This window comes from Pezoporus flaviventris, unplaced genomic scaffold, assembly GCF_033815535.1.
Source record: "Pezoporus flaviventris isolate CSIRO_AGI_PZ_B2104156 unplaced genomic scaffold, CSIRO_AGI_Pfla_v1 ptg000007l, whole genome shotgun sequence".
In the NCBI taxonomy this organism is placed as follows: domain Eukaryota; kingdom Metazoa; phylum Chordata; class Aves; order Psittaciformes; family Psittacidae; genus Pezoporus; species Pezoporus flaviventris.
This window is the reverse complement of record NW_026892555.1, coordinates 75,347,646-75,370,781: the sequence shown is the minus strand read 5'-3', so window position 1 is coordinate 75,370,781 and position 23,136 is coordinate 75,347,646. Positions and strand designations below refer to the sequence as shown.

General features: G+C 37.9%; 1 protein-coding gene across 3 annotated transcripts in view; it reads right to left on the bottom strand.

The window, feature by feature from the left end:
* Nucleotides 1–23,136, bottom strand: part of TRIO (trio Rho guanine nucleotide exchange factor) — a 237,274-nt gene that overhangs the window by 117,123 nt on the left and 97,015 nt on the right. For all 3 annotated transcript variants that reach the window (XM_061449239.1, XM_061449238.1, XM_061449236.1), the window contains exons 9-11: nt 19,333–19,563; nt 13,325–13,447; nt 7,028–7,219 (exon numbers count right to left, since the gene is read on the bottom strand). In XM_061449239.1, the coding sequence (XP_061305223.1) occupies nt 7,028–7,219; nt 13,325–13,447; nt 19,333–19,563 (546 nt within the window). The remainder of the gene's footprint in view (nt 1–7,027; nt 7,220–13,324; nt 13,448–19,332; nt 19,564–23,136) is intronic.

The following is a 23,136-nucleotide window of genomic DNA, read 5'->3' as shown; positions in this document are numbered from 1 at the left end:
TAGTTTACCTTTATCTTTGGATACAGAATTATGGATGAAGACAGTACAAGGTTGTACGGCAAAGCCAAAAGAAAGCAAACAGTTTACAGCAGGGGGGAACAGAGACTAGAGCTTACCCATACATGATCAGCAGTGCAGAACTACAGATTTTATAGTGCAATGATTTTCTGAGGTAACGCATTATTCCATAAGACAAAGCTTGGCAACAAAAATCCAGTGGGGGAAAAAAAAACCACAAAGTTTTCATTATAAAACTATTAACTTTCTCTTGGTGTGAACTTTTAAGCAACTTCCATGCATGTCTTATTCTATTCTCTGTAAAAGCAGCAGCACAAAGATCCCTAAACAAACTGAGTCCTGTGTCCTCAGTAAAAACTTCATCCAGCAACAACACAGCACTAACATACAGTGGGAAAAGCATATAAAATAACTCAATCCAGTCACAGAAGGATGCTCTTCTGCTCTTTTCATCTGTTTTTCACATTTTATCAGAATTAAAATTGGAGAGGGAAATCAAACTCTGAAACCCTGACAGGCAAATGTTTCACCCAGCAGATTTTTTTCCTTGACCTAAATTTAGCACAGACTAAGAAACATCTGCTTGAATGAGCCTGCATCCTGTGCTACCTCTTTCCTAAGTTCTTGGGAGCACGCCATTAGTCACTGAGATGGTATTATTTTATTGTCTGCAACATCCTGGAAGTTTCAGTGTTTCCATCATGGGCCTCTATCCATTTAAGTCCCATCTCTGCAATCTCCTGAAAGACTGCACCTAAATAAGACCTTATTATATTTTGCTGAATATAATCAGAGAAGAATGATTTTTGAGTGAATACGTTAGTCATATTAGGGTAAGATATCCATCACACTCTCTCAAACTTTACTTTATTTTTCATTTTTGTAATAATGGCTTTTGGATATGTAGTCAGCCTTCTCAGAAGGGTAAGACACAAAAGGCACACAGCTTCTGCATGTAAAACTGCCAATTCCTCTTTTTGCCCCTTCCCCCCAAGCACATATACTGTTGCAGTATGTTTATTACCATAGGCACAGTTGCTGAAGGAGCTATTACTTGTACAGGCAATAGTATTCCCTGACAAGTAGATCTGTGCATAGAAAGGGGCTGATGTGTATGTGTCTGCCTGTAAGTTTTGCCTTTCAGGACATCCAATGGACAAAACCTCTGTCTTTAAAACAAACAAACAAACAAACAGGCAACAAACGCAAACCCAAAATATGTTAACCTCCCTGGAGTTTGTCTTCCAGGGTCTTTCAGCAACATTTAAGATATTAAATGCACAGTTTTTTGTTTTTGTTTTCTTTTAATTAGATCTATCTTTAAAAGCTTCAAAAAATCCCTATCTATTCTACAGTTATAACAAAATCAATTTCCTATTTCAAACAAATTCATCCTTGATGCAAAACCAAGTTGCTCAAATGTTCCTAAAATTACATCAACCCCTGTTAGCATTTTTCCCATTTCTTAACTGAACAAGATAAGCATGTCTATACCACAGCTTTACACAGTTTAAAGGCCTATTTCTGCCTCACTTTTCTCAAGCACTTAGTGCTATTTCAATAATACTTGGACTTAAATTTGATCGCTTTTTTTCAAGTAAAGTAGCTACCAGTATTGAAAAAATGGAGAGACAACCTGTGCAGGGTAACTGGATTCCAGCCCTACCAAACCAGTAAACCACAAGACACTTTAGTGTGCTGCCACCAAATGTGCTCCTCTTATTTCAGATTTAAAAACATTTCTCAGCTCTCAGATTCACAATGACTGGCATATCCAAGTACTGACCAGAGACAGCACAGACAGTTGGGGTTCTTCAGCCTGTAGAACAAAAGGCTCTAGGGAGACCTTAGAGCAGCCTTCCAGTACCTAAGAGGGCCTACAAGAAATCTCAAGAAGGACATTTTACATGGACAGGCAGTGACAGGACAAGGGGAATGGCTTTAAACTGACAGAGGGTCAGAGATTAGATACCAGGAATAAATTCTTCACTGTGAGGGTGGTGAGGCACTAGAAGAGGCTGCCCAGAGAAGCTGTGGCTGCCCCATCCCTGGCAGTGTTCAAGGCCAGGTTAGACAGGACTTGGAGCAACCTGACCTAGTGGAAGGTGTCTCTGCCTACGGCAGGGGAGTTAGAACCAGATGACCTTCAAGGTCCCTTCCAACCCAAACCATTCTATGATTCATGTATTTTTGCCAGACTCACCACACTGAGCTGTGCTATAACAACACAATAAAAAAAGTTAGAGGTGCACAGAAGTCCAAGGAACAGAGCCTTCACACTTAGATGGGGGCATCCAAAAGCTGCTGTGCTGCCTGGAAAGGGCACACAGAGTAGAAACCAGCCTTATTATGACATTCAATTTTAACCTGTAGATCACCAGTACATAAGATTCAAATACTCAGGGGTGACAGGCAATTAGAAGAGGTGCCACCTCAGGGTCCACACTGGAATGAAATTAATGAAAAGCTGCATGAATGTCTACCCTTACATACTGGAAGGACATATGCAATACAGGGCATATTTCTGGCAGTAAGTTGTGAGACAAAGCAAGACCATTATCAATAGGTTTACTGAATCAAATACATATTCAACATAGCTAGATATTAATGAATCAACAGCATTATGGCCAGCCCAAGGCCTCCTCAGCCCTCTCATGGGCTGGCATCCTCCAAACAATGCCACATCTCAGTTTCAGAGGACTCAGCTTCAACAGCTTCACAGTCCACTGTTTCATTACTTTTGTTCAGGAACAGTGAGGTTTTGTATTTGAAATCTCAGCCAATTCCACTTCCCTTTTCTTTGTCTCAGCCTCAGTCTATTCTGGTGCAAAGTTTAGTTTGAGTAAGATGAAAAAAAACAAGATAGACATCTTCTAGTAACACCATTAAACATATTGTGTATACATAAGAAGCGCTCTGAGCTGTTTTATGATCAACTTGTCAGAATACACACAAAAGGTTATATGCAAAAAGCCAACAGGCTCTTAAGAAATCATTCTCTTCCACATACAGTCAGCCTGCTCTGTATTCCCACAGCTGACTCCAGGAAAATATCTGTTGCTCTGCTTTGGCACTACTACAAACACCTGGCTTGGCCAGGATTTCAGCCTTCCCACTCATAGATGCTGAGGGAGCCATTTCGGAGAGAGCATGCGCGCGTGTGTCTGTATCTGTGTATGGAAGAATGTGAATTCACACCAAAATCCTATTCATTTCTACTTGGTGACAGATTTCACAGCAAAGTACCATGAGTTTTGCCCTATGTTTTGCACACAACCTTTTATGATAACCATTTATTTTGAAAACATTTTATCGGTGCAATTATTTTTTTTACCTTATCCTTCCCTGTTAAGAAATGTCAAAAGGCACAAAAGAGATAAGGGATTAATTGTCTTGCAATAGTCAACAGTTTCAGTGTTCAGTTATCCATCCTCAGGGTGGGAACCTGCCAGGACACAGTTTCAATGCAAAGATTTGGATGGGGGTATCTACAGTCCCAAAAAATTTTACACCTTGCAAGCACATGGCTTAACTTCATCACTTACTTAAAAATCTGCCTTATAGACTGAAATTTGTCACTGATTGCATGGGAGATAGAAATCAATATTCACAATCTTACAAACTTAAAAACTAGTAATAACAGCGTGGAATCACAACTTACGTATAAGCAAGCAACCAATTTTCATGGATTACCATTAAGCTAAATGAGTAACAGTGACACCATTACATAACATTGTATTTCTAGCTTCCCTGAATACATCCTTTTTTTCCCCAATGAGAAATGTGGTCTATTGAAGTTAGCCTATGAGAAATCTGAGAACTTATATGTTGTTTTCTTATGTTTGTAAGCTACAGGGAGCTCTACCAGCCTGTAATCACCTGACTACAGAACTTCTGGAAACATTAAAGACAGCCAGCATTTCCAATGTGCACACACACTACACAGCTGCTTTGTGCACAGGTAGAGCAAAAGTCTGTTACTTTCAGGATGTGTCAAGCCAATCTATTGCTTTTGTGGCAAGCAAGCCGCCTCTGAAAGGAGAAACTGTGCTGATTTACTAAGCGTGAACAGAGTAACGGTCTGTGCTGACACTGCAGGGCTGATGCTTCCCAGGGAAGCTGGGAAAAGTTGCAGACAAATTCTGTGTGAAGCATAAAGGTTATGTAAAGCTACACAGGAGAAGTAGACTTGGAACACTCTCATCCAGATGAGGAGCATTCATTCAATATGAAGTATTTCTGGGGAAAAGAATAAAACTCACCAAAACATCCTACTTCAAAAAAATCAAGGGATTGGATGGATATCAGAGCCACATTCCAAAGCCTCAAAAGAGCCAGCTACTCACATTACAAGCTTTTCTCAGCTCTCTGGCTCCCTCCAAACTGTCACACACAAACATGGTTTTTATTCTTCATGCCTAATTTTTAGACCAAGAAAACACACAAAAACCCACAAGAAGGAAATTTCACCCTGAATACTTGAAATGCAAGACATGTTGGTGGCATTTTGCTTTTGTATTTGTTTAGAGGGATTTGTTGTTTGTTTGCCTGTTTGTTTTAGCAACTGAAGCATCTATTTCTGGTTCAACAAGTAGCATATTATCCTACTACTTGAACTCCTCTCTTGACTAGCTAAGAGTAATTAATTTCTTCCCTCCCCCATACAGCAGAAAGGTTACGTGCTTACAGGTATGCACTAATTTATTCAGTAACTTCCCACATCCTGCAGGAGAACAGCAATTCTCCTGCCAACAAAGCACAGATGACTTTCAGGTTTAGGGCATTTTTATCTTCCATCTGCTTTGTGATGCCTTCTCAGCACTCCGCATGAATGTTTGATAACAAACATGCTCTTGAAAACAGATCAGAATACAGAAAGCACAAAACAGCTTTGAGCTTGCTATTTCATTGCACCGTAACCAAAGGACTAGTCTACTAAATATGAGCCACACGTCTATATTTTTAAATAGAATACAAATAAATAAGAGACTTGCTACATAAATAACTACTCTTTTTAATTTTCCTTGCTTTATTACGTATAAAGGCCAGCCACATGACAAACAAAAAATCAACATGTGTACACCAGCCACAGTACCTTTTCTCCGAAAGTCCAGGCTGCAAAGAGGCTGCCATAGTAACTAACAGCTGTGTGTACTTAGAGGCTCACAGTGATATCCATTTTCCCAAAGAAATAAATCAAGATACGGAATATCCTTTTTTTTTTTGATACATTATTATCTAGGGGAGCAGTGGCAACATTCCAACACATCTGGATCAGCATCCCAGAATTACTCCACAGTGACTTGCACATCAGTCTGTGTTTCATTTTTGTGGGATTATTTAAAGCCCTTTCCTTGCAAATCCTTTTATGGTCTCCGTCTTTTATCACTACAACCAACTGTATCCATTTAAATACCATTCCATTTGCTCTACTTAATGCAAATTAAAACAGGTAATGAAGAAATTTATAGAAACAGTGAACATGTTTCAGAAGAGGACTATTCCCATGCTTCACAACAGGTAATGGAACAGGGTAGCAAGGTAATGGAACAGCACTATGTGCTTGAGCAAAGTGCAACAAAAAAGTTGTCCCTCAAGAATAGCTTACAATACAGCATTTATGTTTTGCTTAAACAAGCAGAGCCCTGGAAGAATACCGACAAGGAAGTATCTAACAGAAAACTGATGGGGGAGCTATATACTCATGTCTGGAGCTCAAAAGTAATTCAATTCTGACCTCTTTCAAAGACCAACTAACTCCCTTCTGCATTTGTTTCAAATGCAAAGCAGATGTTTCATATACAAAAAACTCCCACCCTTATCCTCCACAAGGTTTTGCTGAAGAAGCTACTTTGAATACTATACTTCCCCACTGAACAAATCATTTCTCAGTGTAGTGTGAAGGGAAGGAAGACATCTGATATGCTGTGATCCAGAAGCCTTTAATATTTTCACCTAGTTTGAGCAGAAAGAAGATTTAACACGAAATCTAAACAGAAAGTAAGTAATGTACAGTTGTTGAAATTTGCCACTATCTTAACCTAAAACCCCCTACTAAAGTCATTATTTTTGCTCTAGCCTATTTCAACCTCTCCCATGAGCTTAGAAATTCATATGATCTTGTTCTGAACTGGAGCAGAAAACTGATTTGGCTGAAAATTGAGTGTGTTTCATAGAAGCATAGCATGGTTTGGGTTGGGAAGGACCTCAAGATCAACTAGTTCCAACCCCCCTACCATGGGCAAGGACACTTTCCACTAGATCAGGTCGTGCTAGGCCCTATCCAACCTGGCCTTGAACACTGGGGCATCCACAACTTCTTTGAGCACCCTGTTCCAGTTTTCTGTTCAAGGGTGTATTACTTCAACCTTTGAAGAAGACTGAAAATTGCAAACATGAGGCAAACCACTGTCATTATCAGGTAAGGTATCTTTAGTTTGTGAAGAACCATCAATATGCAGAATCAAAATGTAATGTGTAAACCGGAGAAACTAAAGAGTCTCTCTGGGCAACAGGATTGCCTTAAGTAGCCTTGTGCTTCTGCCATGTGTTTCAGTCTCCTAAACTGTGGCAGTCTCACCCTGTGTCTGACAACTCAGTTAACTGTACTGGAGAGCTCACTGGATTGAAAAAGCAAAACCACAAGTGCACAGTATCTCTCCCCACAGGCCTGCCTTTTAGCTGCATCAGTCCCCTGATCTGACCCTCCCCCCTTCCCTGTGACTGAAAAAGCATGTGTACTTGCACAAGAAAGGAGGTAGAAGCTGCTTTTGCTTCAAAGTAAAAAAAAACAAAAACAACCAAACAAAAAATATAACCAAACATTAAAAAAAATACATAAACAAAACAATCACCCTACTCCAGCCCCCAATCCACAGTGAATTACAAACCAAAGCCTATTGTACAATAGTGGTTTCATGATTTCCTATGGCAAGGTTCTAACAATGAAAGTAACATTGGACAATTAGCAGCTTAATGTTATGACTACAATTTAGCAGCAGTTTTTTACCTCTTTAACATGAGTGTGAAAGGACACAGACATGTCCAGCAGGATCTTGCGCTGCTCCACACGCCTAACAAAATCCTGTATTCTGTCTTCGAGTTGATGAGCAGCTTGATAAATTTCCTCCGGGTCACACTCTCCAGTCTGAGCGAGCTGTTCAGCAGCTTCTAGGAGCTTATCTGCATTGGTATATGTGTTCTGTAGAGAAATAAGTTAATTTCAAAGGCTTAAGTGAAAGGAAATTCAGTCAGTGTATTTTAAAGCCATTCCACTAATGAAAACCAAAGGACAAAAAGGCCCTTGGAATGTATTTTTCTTTCATCTATTTTTTAAAGTAGTAGAATATAATCTTACCAAAGATTTTGCTGTATTTCTAGATACTTTTTCATTTAACTGTGCATGAATTCATCCCTTAGCTCCTTATTTACATCTATTCAAACATCGCCTCATTCCAGAACTCTGGGAGCCTATTTATTCATCTTTGGAATCAGTATTTTATATTCACAACTAGAATAAAGATCAGCCTAAATGTCTAGTTACTTAAATACTGGAAAAATCACTACAGGCATGGCCAGAAAACTTCAAATGTGTATTATTAGAGAGGTGAGAAAGTCCTGGCTGCTGGTAGGGATGCTTAACATCAAATCTGCACATCCAGCAGAAAGGTGTAAAGTGACCAGACACAGAAGAATAAAATCTCTCTCCATCCTTACAGAACTGAGGTATCCAAAATCCATGTGTCAAGTGGATCATCCATCATTTGTGAAACAGCAGCAACAGAAGAAAATTCAGAAGTTAGGTATGGCTAAGTGTTAGAGTAGAACAGTGTCCCAGTACATCATAGGATTAACAAATGCAGATCAGCAGTCTTATTAGAGACTTGGGTCAAAGCAGAAAACAGAATGGAAGAAGTCTGGTACCTGATATACTTAGAAGAGCTATGGTCCTGAGAAGAAAGACACATTTTAACAACTCAAAGGGTAGAACTTGCAGCCTGCATCGATACCTTTCTCATTTATTCAAATCAGGACTGATGCCAAACATTTGCTAAAATTTGGGTGCTCTTTTTGAGCCTAACCTTGGGTTTCCATGAGAATGGTTCTCAAAACAGACTCATCAAGAAAACATAGAAGGATGTTTACCTCTGCAGCAAACAGACTGAAGCCAAGTCTACATTAAAGAAGCTTTGCTTGTCACTACATCAGGTCTCATGATAAGTTTGAACCACGGACTATAAAAAAAGAAATCTTGACAGTATAAACTGTGCCCTTTTCTTTTCCCTTCTGCCCTTCCAACCTCAATTACATCAGGCAGAAACACCATTTGCCAAGACAAATTAAGTTTATGCAAATGTACTTTCCTTTGCCATAAATATAGTATCACACCTCCAATTAACATTATAATATCCCTGAAACTTAAATCCAAGCTTGGCCCTAAAACTCAACTAAGGGGCAGGAAATAAAAGCTCTCCTCCAGGGTCTCAAGAAATTACCAGGTAAACCCAGGACAGATTACCTGACTCAACGCAGCTTTCATGTATTTGACAGGGGAGTTCCCCCTTTGTTTATTATGACCTATTTATATAAGGAATTAAATCCATGCTGTTCCTTGATTTTGACTATGACCATTTTAGGCCCTCCATAAGCTTCAGCTTTTTAATTGCATGGAGAGGTAGAAATCTCCCTCCCAGTTTCCCTGGGAAAGCCTGCAGAGACTAAGATAAGCCTATCCTTTTTGGTGAGGAGTGCACTAGTCAACACTCCAGATCACTGACTCAGGCCATGCTCACCCAGAACACACTCTAATCTGTGCTTTGGTGTTTTGACTTCCATGGTTGCAGCTCACACGTGTTCTAGGGGCAAGGCTGAAGAGCCTTAAGGCACTCATCAAACAACAAGGACTTCATCAACCCAGAGAGCCACACCCAGCTGCAGATGGCTGAAACAGAAGTTTCCCATTTTAATGAAAACTTTATCTCACATGTGAAGCATTGTTTACGAATTCCAGGACTATCTTCATCATAACACAGGCCCAGGCACATCAGATTTCTCTTTCTGTAAACTGGATGGTGAACTGCCTGTACTTACAAATGATCACAACCTGGATGCTGCTTCAAAAGGAGTTGCAATTCTCAAACCTTAACAGCAGACACACTCCCTATCACTCAAATTTCTCTTCCAAGTGGAGCTGAAATATAATATAAATATTTATCTTGGTAGATAATAACTGCCCTTTGGAATAAAAGCTGTAACAAATAGGCTCACTGTACTAACTACTGCCCTTCCCAACTCTCTGCTTACTTCTGAATGATGCTTGGAGGAAAAGAAAAAAAAGTAGTAATGTGAAGATTTTGAAAATGTTGCTCCCAAGGGGCAGCCACCAGTTAAAAACAGAAGGTTAGTCAGAAAGAGCTGGAGTTCTCTCTTGAAGCTGTTTATACCAATTTCCTAACTGACAAAGGAGGCTTCACAGTGACAAATACAAGGTAAGAGTTTTGAAACAGAGTAACACTTCTTTAGAGTATCTCCATTAGCACATCCTCCCCAAATCCAGGGAAAGAATCAGCCTGGCAAGAGCTTTAAGTCATTCTCTAGTCCATCCCTCCCACTGCAAAGTGGAAACAACTGTATTTGTGTCTTTAATAGATGTTTTTCTCCAAAACGCTGAAAAGACAGTGGCGAGTTTACCGTGTACCACAACGACATATCCAACTGCTTTCCTAATCTTCCTGTTGAGAAACCCTCTCTTCATATTCTTCAGAAAAAAAAATGAACACTATTATTTTTCCAAAGCATATGAAGTGACACAATCATATAAAAGTCAAAGGCTAAATTTAAAAGACTAGTGCAGAAATTAGTACTACTGACAATACCACAACAGAAGTGAGTTTATTACACTATGGAGAGGGAAGAGAGATACACACAAGGATGGAGGAAGATTAACAGAGGTACACAAATCATTAAAGGCAGAGAAAATTAAGATAGATTACTCATTAAATACAGTGGATGCTATCATGTGTAAGCATCAGACAACACACTTAAAAAGAAAAAGCAAAAGTACTTTTAATCTAAGGAGCAATTAAATTGCATAACTCACTGCCACAGGATCTGGCATACATTCCAAGAGCATAAGTAGGTTCAGAAAGTAGCTAGCCCAACTGAGGGAAGAAAAGTCCATCAGTAACTATTAAACACTGGTTCTGATGCATCCTTCAGTTCCAGACATCACATAGGCTCAGATGACTAGGAATGTAAAGGTAACTTTTTTAAGCATACAGTCCCTTTTCCTTATGCTTATGTTGATAGCCACAAGATACTCTAAGGCACTGACTTTTACTTTGATATATTGCAGCCTTTCATGGGTAAAGTTAAAAACAGTTCAAATGCATACCATTCTTCTATAACCTTAAAGAAGGTGAGAACAGGTGGCCGTAGGGAAACGATAGGTGTATTGAAATGAGGTTCAGAAGAATCTTTTTGGTGAATCTCTTGCACCAAGAAGAATTTAGAGGTCTTTTGCTCAGATATTGCCTGCACAAGGTAAAAAGAACTTATCTGTAGAAAAAGATCCACTATAATGCTTGCCATACACCTTTTAGGTTTTTTGAGAATAGACTACTGTCATAAACCAGACATTGATCATAGTTGCAACCGGAAAAGCCGACTTAGAATTTCATACAAAAATGCATGGGGAAGTACAACCATATTACTAATCTGCATCCAGTGCTTCTAAGCTGAAAATCTATGCACAGAAGTGAATCAGTTCCATGAAGATTAGGAGCCTTGACACTTCGACTAAATGGTTTCACGGATACAAAGATGACCATAGAGAGAGGTGAAAAAAGAAAGGAGACAAAAATTAAGGTAAGTATAAAGCAAACTGGACAGGCTTCACATGAAAAGAGGAACACAACTTACAATAGTGGGTGCAAGTCAAAGTATGTGTAGCTACCAAAACCTAAGGAGGATTATTAGTCGCCTGAGTTTTAACTACCTAGTGTTCCCGTAGTGGTAATAAAAAGTGTCAAATTAAGAGAAAAAAAGCCCTCATTTCACACAAATTTTGAAGTGATTAGTTTTTAAGCCCACAGCCCACTGACTCTGAAACATCTTCTGTATTCAAGACACTACTTATTTTAACATCTCTTTGAATGCTGCTGAGGAACTGGAACCTCATTGACATTAAAAAAGAATGAGGAAGGAAGCAGAAGGGAAGAAATTTAATTTTTTGCTCTCCTCAAAGTTAGGAGTTAGCCTTTGATCAGGAACGTTTCAATACTACTGTTGGCTCCCTGCATTTGATAAAACATTGCCATGCCACCAACAGTTCACTTCACACTGCTTCCTCTCAGATTTCGACTGAGCTAACTGAAAACCCATGATTATGCCTAGGATCCTATTTACAAAAAAAGGCAACAAAACGCAACAAACACTAACAACAACCCCAAACCAAAACATAAGACTTAGACCAACCAGAAGGCAACAAAATGCAACAAAATGCAACAAACACTAACAACAACCCCGAACCAAAACATAAGACTTAGACCAACCAGAAATATAGGTAGAGAATAAATAAGCCAAAAGTTATTAATGCTTTAGTAAGGACTGCAGATTGCTTTCTTATACTTGAGCATAATCTTCCTTACACCACCAACAGGAATGCCTTTGGAGGCCTGCTTACATTCAGCTGTAGAGCAAGTAAGAGGAACAACTCAGAGGGTGTGCCTCTCTTGGCAGTCACTACACATTCAAGAGTTACAGATGAAAAAAAAATACTTATTAGATCATCTTGTCCACCCTTCTGTCAGTGGAAGATAGTCCCCTGTAGCACATTTAAGCTCTCTGACAAGTCTTAAGTTTTCAGTATCTCCAAAAATAGAAATTCCACCCATCCCCTAAAGAGACAATTTTAAACTCCAGTAACGTTCAGTTTCACGAAGTTTTTGCTAAGTATTTGCTTTACAGCTTTCTACTTTAAAATATAATACAAATTAACAAGACACTTCTTAAACAGTTTACATTCCACTAACAGCTCTACACACTTCATTCCCTTTGATTACTCAAACTTTTTTTTTCTTTGTGCAAATAACACAGTATTAAGTATAAGATCATTCAGGTTTTGTTAAGTGCCTTACAGAAACAGATTCCTGCTTGCCTGACCCAGAAAAATAAGTATTTCCACATGAAAAATATTACAGATTTTACTAAAAGTGAACTATTAGGCATGCATATGGAAAATCCAGCATGTATATCTACAAAATTAACGATGCTTATTATTTTGGAAAATATTATAGGAAATCAATATTGAGGAAGTTTTCTGAAGGTATCCAAAGTCCTCAGCCACCAGAGTGCTCTAAGGCCACATTTATAATAAAAATACAATTAAAAGCATAATCACCCATTAAAGTCAATCTGTAAACACACTTTTGATTCATTCGCCCTAGTAGGTGTCACTGCGGAACCCTGCATGTCGCTTCAGAATTTTCTCATAATGCATCTTCTGTTTTGACAGAAGGACCACGCTATCAACCCTATCCTAATGAGGTTTTCCTTAAAGAAACTTAGAGATGTTTACTCTTACCAATCATTAAGGCTGGACAGACAGTGCACACTACTAATGGGGAGGATTCTAACTTTCAGCTTTCTCATGGGTTTTGTTCACCCCACATCCCCTTTTCAAGTCTGCCACTCAAACTAACTTCCTCTTGTTATGCTCCCCAAATTCCTTAGTATCTCCACTTATTTCAGCTTGACTTTTTCACGGAAAAGTATGTTCTGAAGTTCTATCATCAGTCCTGCTTAAGGCTAAACCAAGAGTCTTCCTACGGAAAAAGTGGTTTCTCTTTTCCCCTCATCAGACTGCTGTGGGGATTTGAGGGCTCCCCAATCTTAAAGTCAGAAATGCAGGCTATCAATTCATCTCCATCCTCCCTTACTGGCCACACAAAAGCTTAAAGACCTACAGTCCCTTGGAACTGAGTTACTTTAAAAGGAGAGCTTTCATTCTTCTGTGACTCAAACATTTGATAGCATACTTCTCAAGACAACAGCAGTAAATAATAGCAGCAGCAGCTCTGTTGGGCTCCAAGGCTCCCACTCTGTGGAAGTTTGTCTTTTTCTCACTGAAGCTGGAGCACAATGGAGAGATTAAATAAAAGCTTGCAACAGAAACAAAATAGTCCATTCTTGGAACTGATTTTTTTTTTGTACTGGAGCTCCCTCTGCCCAGCCCTTCAGTGCCAGAGCAAGAATTTTTCATTTATTTGAATGACAAGTGTACAGCCCTTCATGTGACTGGTTTTACCTGTGCCACTTCTTCAAAGTCTTCATGGCGTTTCTGCAAAGCTCTAGCTCGATGCAGGGACTTTCCCACGCCAGTGTGTTTGCTAAGGAAAGCCTCTCCATGGTTTTCAATCCAATCCAACACCTGTGGTACAGAGAGAGACACACACAAAGATTCCTGAGTGGATGCACTGAATGTTGCAACAAAAAGACAATTCTTGAAGAAACTAAGAAACTGTAAAGGGACTGCATACAATGAACTGCAATGTTGGTTACAATACAGCACTCCCACTGAAGGACATTAAATATATCTCATTAACTTTTCTCAAGACAATAACTAGCTCAAACTAGCTAAATTGTATGATCTAACATTATACGTTTATATTGAAGCCTACCAAGGACAACCTTATTTCTATACATTCATCAATTTGACAGTAATCTGATCCATGTGGCTAGATCCCTTGTGAGGGTCTCTATAATCTGTTTATGCCTCCAACTGACATGTTTCTGTAATGTAACACAAATGGAGTTTGCACATTCCCCAACAATGCTAGTGAATAACAGTAAAGCTTTATTTTAGATGAGAAGTTGCTTCTCCTACTACATATTAAGTCAAGAAGAAAGATTCGGTAGTAGAATTAACTAACACAACTGAGTTTAAATCATTATGAGATGAACAGCAATGTCTGCATTCAGAGCGTATGAAGGATTTTGTCCAAATTCTGAAGAAGCATCTCCTCAAAGCATCAAATAGACATACTGCGTACTGTAAATTTTATAGCTGAAAAAGTGAGGAATGAAAGACATTTTAAGGGCATTAAAGCTTCTACCACAATGACTTGGCTGACAGCTTTATAAATAGTAAAAACTGTATATGCAATTAGTTCATGCCAGTTAACACCAAGGATTACTGCACACATACAAAGTTTCTAATGAGTGAATGAACAAAAACATCTGGTCTCTCTCCAAACTAATACATCTTAGCCGTATCTTAATTCATTCATTAGCTAGCATGCATATGGTATTTAATTCTTTTAGAAGATACTCAGATCTTCAAGAATGCTGTTCAGACTTAAAGGCAACTGTATACAAGCAATTTTCTTAAGTCAGCTAATGAGATTCATACAGTACTTATGTAGTGCTGGTACACTTCACTTAAACAAAAAAGAATGATGGCGATAGATGTTAAAACCTGAGCATTTTGTTTTGGTTTGAATATACCTGTCAGAAACCTGAAAATATCTCTCCTTACCTACTAGTCTCCTTTACTCTGATTTATGAAATTAGGTGAGGTTTTTTTCCTTCCAGACTTGAGAACCATTCCTGAAACATCACTCATGGCTACACTCAATACGCATGTAATCTCACACACTATTCCCATACAAAACATCCATGCTTTCTTTAGTAGAAAAATGTGGTGTGATTTTCTCATTTATCTTGACCCTTAGATTCTTTTTTGGTTTGCAAATTCTCTCCTACTGGACATCTTCAAAACAACAAACAATCCGATAACACCACATAGTACAGCTATCTCAAATCACCAACACTTCACTAAATCTCCTTATTCCATGTTATGCAACATTTGTTTTTCCTAGTAACTTCTGCCAAAAGAATATCATTGTGGTTTAGGTCAATGTAAGTTTTTGTTTGCTTCTTTCAAGGGAAAGTATTGATCAGAGAAAGTAGAGTGAGAAGCCAAACATGGCCTCACTTATCTGTAAAGTTTATATTATCAGTGCTTTTGATTAGTTTCAGGACACTATTCTGCTTTTCTCATTATAAAATAGATAGAAAGAGACATTTTGGATGACAGATTTAGGCTGGACTCTGGAGACTACTAACAGTTATAAGCTAACAAATGAAATCAGCAACAAAATCTGTCCCAGAAAGCATGGGATGAAAAGCAGAAAGCAGTCCAGGGAGAATGATTTTTGCTCTAAATAATGCTAAGTAACTTCTCAAGAGAATAAATTGTCATAGAAATCCAGTACACAGATCATGACATAAACCAGTCAACTAGAGAAACACTGATGCCCCTAAGTGAAATCTGTATGAATGTAAGTCTTATTAGTGGTCATAGCTTCTTACCTTGATTCTTAACAAAACCAAGAAAGCACTTTCTAGTTGGGAATTTCACAGCACGTAAAGAGAGAGTCAAAGTTAAGGTATGCTCCTGCAAAAGTTAGAACTTTTGCATACCACTTTATCCAAAGGACAGTGCCATCAGCTGGCACTGGTATTAGCCATTTAGCAACCTTATTTGATGCATTTTCTTCCTGGGAGAGGTAAGAGTTACAGAAACCATCATACAAAGTCACTAAGGACTCTTCTACTAATACAGAAAGCAAATGGAGTTCACTCTAGTGATTCAGTAATACGTAGGAGTTTAAGAGGCTCAACACTTTTCCATGAGAGGGTGAGTATTATTATCCACTGTAACAAGTTGCTTTAACGATGCAATTAAGCTCTAACTGCAGTCTCAGCAGAACTATACTTATGCCCAATATAGAATCTAGAAAAATGCTTATTTTTCTAGCACCAATACTGAACATATGATGGAAGAAACTAATATGGAAAAAATAGTTTCATTTTGAAAAATTCATTGCTCATGGCTGTAAATTATGTGGTTTGTATATGCTGCTGGCAGAAATAAATGACCTGATTTCTTGCAGATTCAACGTTCTCATTTTCACCAGTCTTTCATGCATTATTATCCAGTGCTTACTACCCACCCCTTTGTCTACTTTGTACACACTCACTTTCCTGATTCCCACCACTTACTTGGTGCTGGCATAACATTCAGAAGGGGAAGATGGAAATCTCTGCATTTCTAATCTTCAGGTAGTTAAACTGCAGAAACACTCTCTCCCAAAAAAAAGAACTATTTTACACTGGAACCGCCTTCAAAACCCACAAGGGACTCACCCAGTGAAATCAGTATTATGTTGATGCTGAGCAAGTAGTAAGCATTCTTGGCCCACCCTTCATTAGACAAGGCTGACACAAGTGACTGTTACAACAAAAACTCTGACGGAGTCTTTGAGGGAAGCAGATCAAGGAAGGAGAAGCAGAACATTTATCCAGAACAGAGAAGAAACACTTTCCCAATACTGAACATAAAAGACAGAATTAAAAATCTGAACAGTTTTCTAAAGTGGAAGTAATGCAAAATGAAGTACCAGCTCAACACAGCCAATTCCCTCCTCCAACTCAGCTGTCACTCATTTTAGCCTTCCATGAACTGATATATTTCATTAACCCAACAGAAAACTATGCCAATAGAGTGGGGAAGGAGGAAATCACAGACTCATGCTGAAGGACAGATTAAGTTACAGTGTACTTGATTGCTTGCCACTATGTGCAGTTCAATGATAAACAGTGGAAGAAAGCCACACAAGTTTATTTTGAAGGAAAACAAACAAACAAAAAACTCTGAAAGGAAACCAAACCCACATTTAACTTCACAGACAATAATAAAAACAACCCCACATTTTCATGCTAGTTTCTAAATCATGCGAGGTAATCTTAACTGAATTTTTTAAGGTTTGAATAAAGACTAAAGAAGCCTGACATAATGGGCAAATTAAAAGAAAAGTATTTTAGAAAGTTGCTTTGGAGCTCTATATAAACCATTTCAGAACTGTCTTGAATATACATTTAACCAATAATCTCAAACCCAAGTAATTTTATGCACTGAACGGTACCAACAATTTTTCAATTGAAAAGTTAACATTTCTCAGGTAAATTAGATGATCTGTAAGGTTCTGAGTTTGTTTTGCAAGAATAGAGTCTTATTATTCAAGATTACTTTTTCCCCTGATGGATTTTCAAAGCTGAGTGAGCTACAATCTTCCAAAGCAAGGCTATTCCAGGAAAATACCATTATGTACTTGCCGTTTTCTTGAAGTAACCTGCTCCCTGCTATTAGATTAATTTGTCTGGTTAATTTGTCACTGTCTCACAGCATGATCTGCACTGAAATGTAAGTATGAAAAATTGTACTACGAAAGGGAACATTAACCACAATTCACATTGTGTTTCATAAGGCACTGCCCAAAATACACCAATATCTGGAATTTAAGTAACACAACAAAAAGCTATACTTTCACATGCAACATTCCAGAAGATTCCAGCATGGATGTTAACTGCCATTACAGGATAAACCAAAGGTCAACCTGTCTCTGGGAGTGGTAACTACTGGATTTTAAGGGAAGGGCTTCGGAACATGGAAAGCAGGGGCTACATTGCTATACATAAGAACTAGCTGGAAATGTAAAGTGGCTGATAAAGAGATGCAGTAGCACCAAAGACCATAGCTTCAAATTGTCAAAAGGATATCTTGCTATTTAATGTAAGGTCTGCCTTGCAAAGTATACAAAGAAATCACAGGCATAAACAGGAAGAAGCAAGTTTCTCCAACCAGTAGGTAAAGGTATGTTCTAAATAATGAGCCCGGATTGATTAACCTTCTTGATCCAATTCGTTCATACTGAAAACTTCTGGTATACTTGCAATTTACATGCATGATTTGGATAACACATTCGTGGTACTAGAAGTTACAAAAGTAAGCAAAGGTGCCTACTTCATTGTTTTCAAACCTGTGAGTATTTGATGCTAAATGCACCTGTTCCAAGGGCTAGCAGGTCTCATACAGAGAAGCAACATGCAGCTTCTTGCTGAAAAACCTGGCAGTGGCTCTGCAATGACTTTAGCCTAATAAAGGGTTATTTGCCAACTTCAAAGAACAAGGCAGTCTCATAGCTAACTCCTCTCCTCCAAGAAGCAGAAAGAGTATTACCTACAGACATTTTATGACTTCCAAGATAATAAAGTCAAAGAGTAGCAACAGCACTTTAAGACTCTGAAGCTTTTAACATCCTCCCCTGGGAAATACACTGCTGGCAGCCTAGTTTACAGGCCTAGAACCTGAATTATGTACCTGGCAAATAATCTCAGGAGATTACTTGGCCTAGGTTGCCTAAGTAGGTCCCACTTGAACTGGATTCAAACTGAAGGAGAAAGTTCCAAGATCCATTCTGCACCTGTTGGCACTGGGCTACCACTGACAGGACCCACATTTTTCCTGGCAAGAAGCAAACCACTGCATTAATTTCAGCTTCTGAAGATTCCTTATGAAACCTTTTATGTTTAAGAGGTAATTTGTGGACTGTGACTCATCAGTTTTGAAAAGTACCCTTCAATGACTACTCATGCAAGTACCAACACTGGACCCTCCTGACTAGCTACCATTTATGTAGCTATCTTTATGAACAGCCTCTGGGATTTACACAATGGTATAAGTGTTTCCAGTTTGGTTCTCTATGCCCCTTCTGACCATTCATAACATTGACTCTGCTTTCTTTTATTTTTTTTTCAACTAACATTTTTCATACCTTTATGCATCCTTCATTACACCAGTGCTGAGAAAATGGGTAACCACCTGTCTTTCATTATATCTCTTTTTACATCAAAAATCAAGTAATAAAGTTTTAACAATATTACACTGTCAAAAAGTAATCTTATTTGTAATTTTTACACCTCTTTAGTATACTACTCTCAGGTTTTAAGGAAACTCGATTAAGTCAGTTAAGTATCATTAAGAATTTCAGACTAAAAAATTGTTACAGAATAGCACTTATTTTTTGCATTTTACTCCTACAGATCTTTCTGACACCAAGTCCAGAATTTTACCTGCACCGTAAATGTCAGCTTCCAGAAGAAACTCAGAACAGCCACCTATAATGAAAATCTCTTCCACCTTATCTACTTCACAAATTTATGTAAAAGAAAAAAAAAAACCCAAACCTTAAGTAGAGCCATCTTACAAATACAATTTCTGCTTTGAACAGCCAATATCCTCTAATAACATACAGAGTTTGGAATCAGTCAGTTAATCCTATGCAACTATTAAAATTGTTGGATGAAAGAACAGTGGGGTTAGCAATCAAAACCCACCTGTCAATGCAATCAGCTTCAAATCTCAGGCTGACAGAGTACAAAGGCATTTAGACATCATGAAACAAAACCTACCTGTTGAACATCCTGTTGAAAAACACAGAGCTGAAGCCGCTGGTGCAAGCGAACCTTTCGATGCTGCCAAATATTTTCCAGTTGGCGCTGGTGGTGTAGTACTTCATGGATGACATCCAGAACATGATGAACTGCTTTTGAGTAGTTGGCAGAAGCAGTGAGGGAATCAGAACTCCCAGGAGTCAAAGGTCTCTGAAGTTTGTCAAGCAGTGACTTTCCATCTTGGCTCACCTGACCATCAGAAAGGATGAAGAATTACTTGTCTTTCCAAAAGTTTGTCTTAGACTTAATTTCCCACCCGTTCTCTCCATTTTAAAGGTTTTTAAGAACTCAGGAAGCACCATTAAAGAATTTCTTATTCCAGGCATGATTGCATGCAGCTGTTATAGGAAACGAAAAAAAAAAACCAAAACCAACCAACAAAATACACAACATATTTCTCCCTCTATGTAAGATGATAATTTTAAGAAGTAGCAGTCTACATAACAGGCTACATTTCTGTTTTTCAGTTACCTTAAGAGTAGTTTTCCTTTAAAGTGTTCTGTTTGGTTTTCTTTAAACAGATCAAGCATAACTTAGAATAAATATTATTCAGCTCTTTCTGTAGTCAACAAAGCACCTAAAATTAAGCATTTCCCCAGAGTTACCCGTCCAGGAACACATCTCTTTTCATTTGCAGTAAAGGTGAACAGAGAGGTTATTTTCTATAGGTTAATATGAATTTGATGAATACATTTAGACCAACAGATATAACCTTAGGATGTGATTTGATCTGACAATTACAACTTCTTAATTACTGCTGCTACTGGTAAACCAAAGACAAACTGTTGTTGTGGCAAACTTAACCCTGATTAAATCACTTAAAACCTTTTCATGCAGCACAGAAAGATACTCTTTTCCAAACTGTTTAAACTACTGATGCTGACAAGAAATATAAGTCATTTCTAATCCTTGTCTTCTCTGATTCAAACTACAGCAAAAATACTCAGATTTTTAAAAAAAGCAATAATCCTATCTTATCTGATCACTTTCAACATTTAGCACTTGCCAAGCCTGCTGAAAGCACTTCCCATTGGTGCTTTATTCTGTCACATTTAGCATGAAGCTCAGAGAACTGTTACAATTCAGTATCATTCAGCTATCTGTAAAGACCTTTCCTAATGACTCATCTAACAGGCAGGAAAGACTCATCCAAAACAGCATGAATGGAGTATAAACAATAGTTTGAATCCATCAAATCAACACCATGTCAGAAACAGAAAGTCTGTCAAAATCTTCCCCCAGTGGCTATTTTCAACAGCTTTCACTAAATCTAGGTACATTTTAAATTTGCTGTTCAGTAGTCAAACAGATCTGAATAAAAATTATTTTCTAATAATTAGTTTACAAGCAAGTTCATTTCTCAATTCCAATCCAAGCTTTTTCATTCCAGTTATAAGTATCAACACAGAGAATGAAGATGCTTGGAAAAGTAGTTCCTATAAAGTCAAGTCAGGCAAAAAAAAAAAAAAGGGGTATAGTCCATAGTAGTTATAATGATGATGATTTTTCTTTTCTGTGTTCAAGACAATTATCTAGTACAAGTCTTTCAAATATTTCAAGATAATGAACTTCATCTATCTATCCAGAATTCACAAAATTCAGGGGGAAAAATAATTAATTGTGACAGCCCCTTGATCTGATTAAGTCTCTTAGCTTTACAAACACGACCATGCACATTTCTTCTTTGGAATTAACACAGTAAAGTTCTCTTCCTTCCCAGCGCGTAACTACCTTAGGATTTCAGCAAGATACGTAACTTCATTTATATATGTAAACTTTATTTAAGGAACGGCTCTTAGATTTCCAAGCATACAAGTTATCTAAGCTTGTAAGATAGTAAGTTACTTTTCTAGTAATATACAGTAATTATCCTCAGTAAAATCAGACTGTCTAGTCTTAAAAGCATTTACTATAAAAATTACTGTCTTCTACTTCACAACCAAGTCGTGTTGTCAAGACACTGTAATCTAAAAGGAATGACGAAGTGTTGTAATTTCCAGTGTGCCTCTCTCACTCCCCCCACTGTTAATTCATCACAAAATTAAAGGAGTTCCATGCTGCAACAGAAATGAAGTCATACAAGTAATAATGATAAGCAATAGTTCTGCAATATTGTTACACAGAAAGAAAACTCCATCAATCTTCAAAAAGGAACGTCTGTTTAAATAAGGCAAAACAAAACCTTCCGTCCAGAGAAGGAACATGACTTGTACATACACATGCAGCTATTATATCTGTATCAATTCTGGCTGCTAAAGACAAAGGTATTGCTATACCAGATGGTGAAAAGTAATGACCTGAAAGGCATCTAATTCTATGCTGGGGGGTTGGTTGGTTGCGGTTTGGGGTCGGTTTTGTTTTTTTTTTTTTTTTGTTTCCCCCCTTTTTATTTTTGACTAGTGCCACTGAAGATTTAGTTAAAATCTCTCCCAAGGTCAAAAGCTACAGCACTGAAATTTTTAAGGTTTGCCAGAGCAATCCTATAATCTACCCATCTAATTAATTTTCATTATACATCACCAGGAAGCAAACAAAATTTAACATGGTAATCCATGGTACTTATTTACACTTAACAGCAGGCTCCAATCCAGTCACATCCCTAATAAAAAATAAAATAATCCATAAAACCCCCAAACCAACCAACCAACCAAACAGAAAAATCCCACTATTTTAACTTCATTGCTTTAAAATCATTATTCGGAAGAGCCCTAACCTTCTTATCCCTTGCTGCACTTTCATGCAGCATGCATCTCAGATAACCTCTCTTCACATAAATCTACTAAAAACGTGCTATGTCTCTGTTCCTTGTTCTACAAAGGGATCCTCTGAATGAAGAGAGCTTATAATGAAACCTTGCTACTGAACATGCTCTCAAGAATGACTTAAAACAGGAATGGGTAGTAAGATCAGAAGTTTTATCACCAGAGGTGTGCTTTACTATGTTATTAGATCTGATGACAGAGCAAGACATCGGGAATGGGGATATCTGTGTTTTACACAAAAGAACAGCAACTCGTGATCTCTGAACATCTGACTCATAGTAATAAAGTTTATGCAGGCGTTAAGATGGCAGGTATTCAAAAAAACCCAGGTTTGATACACTAACAATAGGACTGATCATCAGCACTAATCTCACCTTCTTTTACTGCTAAATGAAATGTGACCAGACTTATGATTCGCTTGCCATAATAGAGCTGGTTCATGAGACAGTAGTATTATCTTTAATGGAATGTATAAATCACAACTGTTAATTCAATCCTACATGACCTCCTTTTAAAAGGAGGTACAAACTGTAGACTAAGCTATTCTGTGGCCACTGATCATTTTTTACCATGATTTAATCAAATTCATAATTTTATGCAACTTTCATGAGAACAGAAATTGCTGTATTTACTACAGAATAAAATCAGTCTAATTTAACAGCAAAAATAGTTTTACCCTGTACTGAGAACAAGAAAAGCTCAACAGGAAATACACAAAATGCCTGTTAGCTAATAGTGAAGTCAATATGTAATTGATTTCTCATTTTAGTTAACTAAAGCACTTGAGAGAACTCCAAATCTGAAAAACAATGGAAACTTTAGTCATTGTTTTCTAGGCCACCTTTAGAATATGCATTTTATCTTAAGTTGTAAATACAACTATTAGAAATACTGAGAAATATTACTTCATTGCATGCAGAACCGAAGATTAGAGCAGCAGCATAGGATATGCTAATCTTACGAATGCTGACTACATAGGTACTTGGCTCATTTAAGTGTC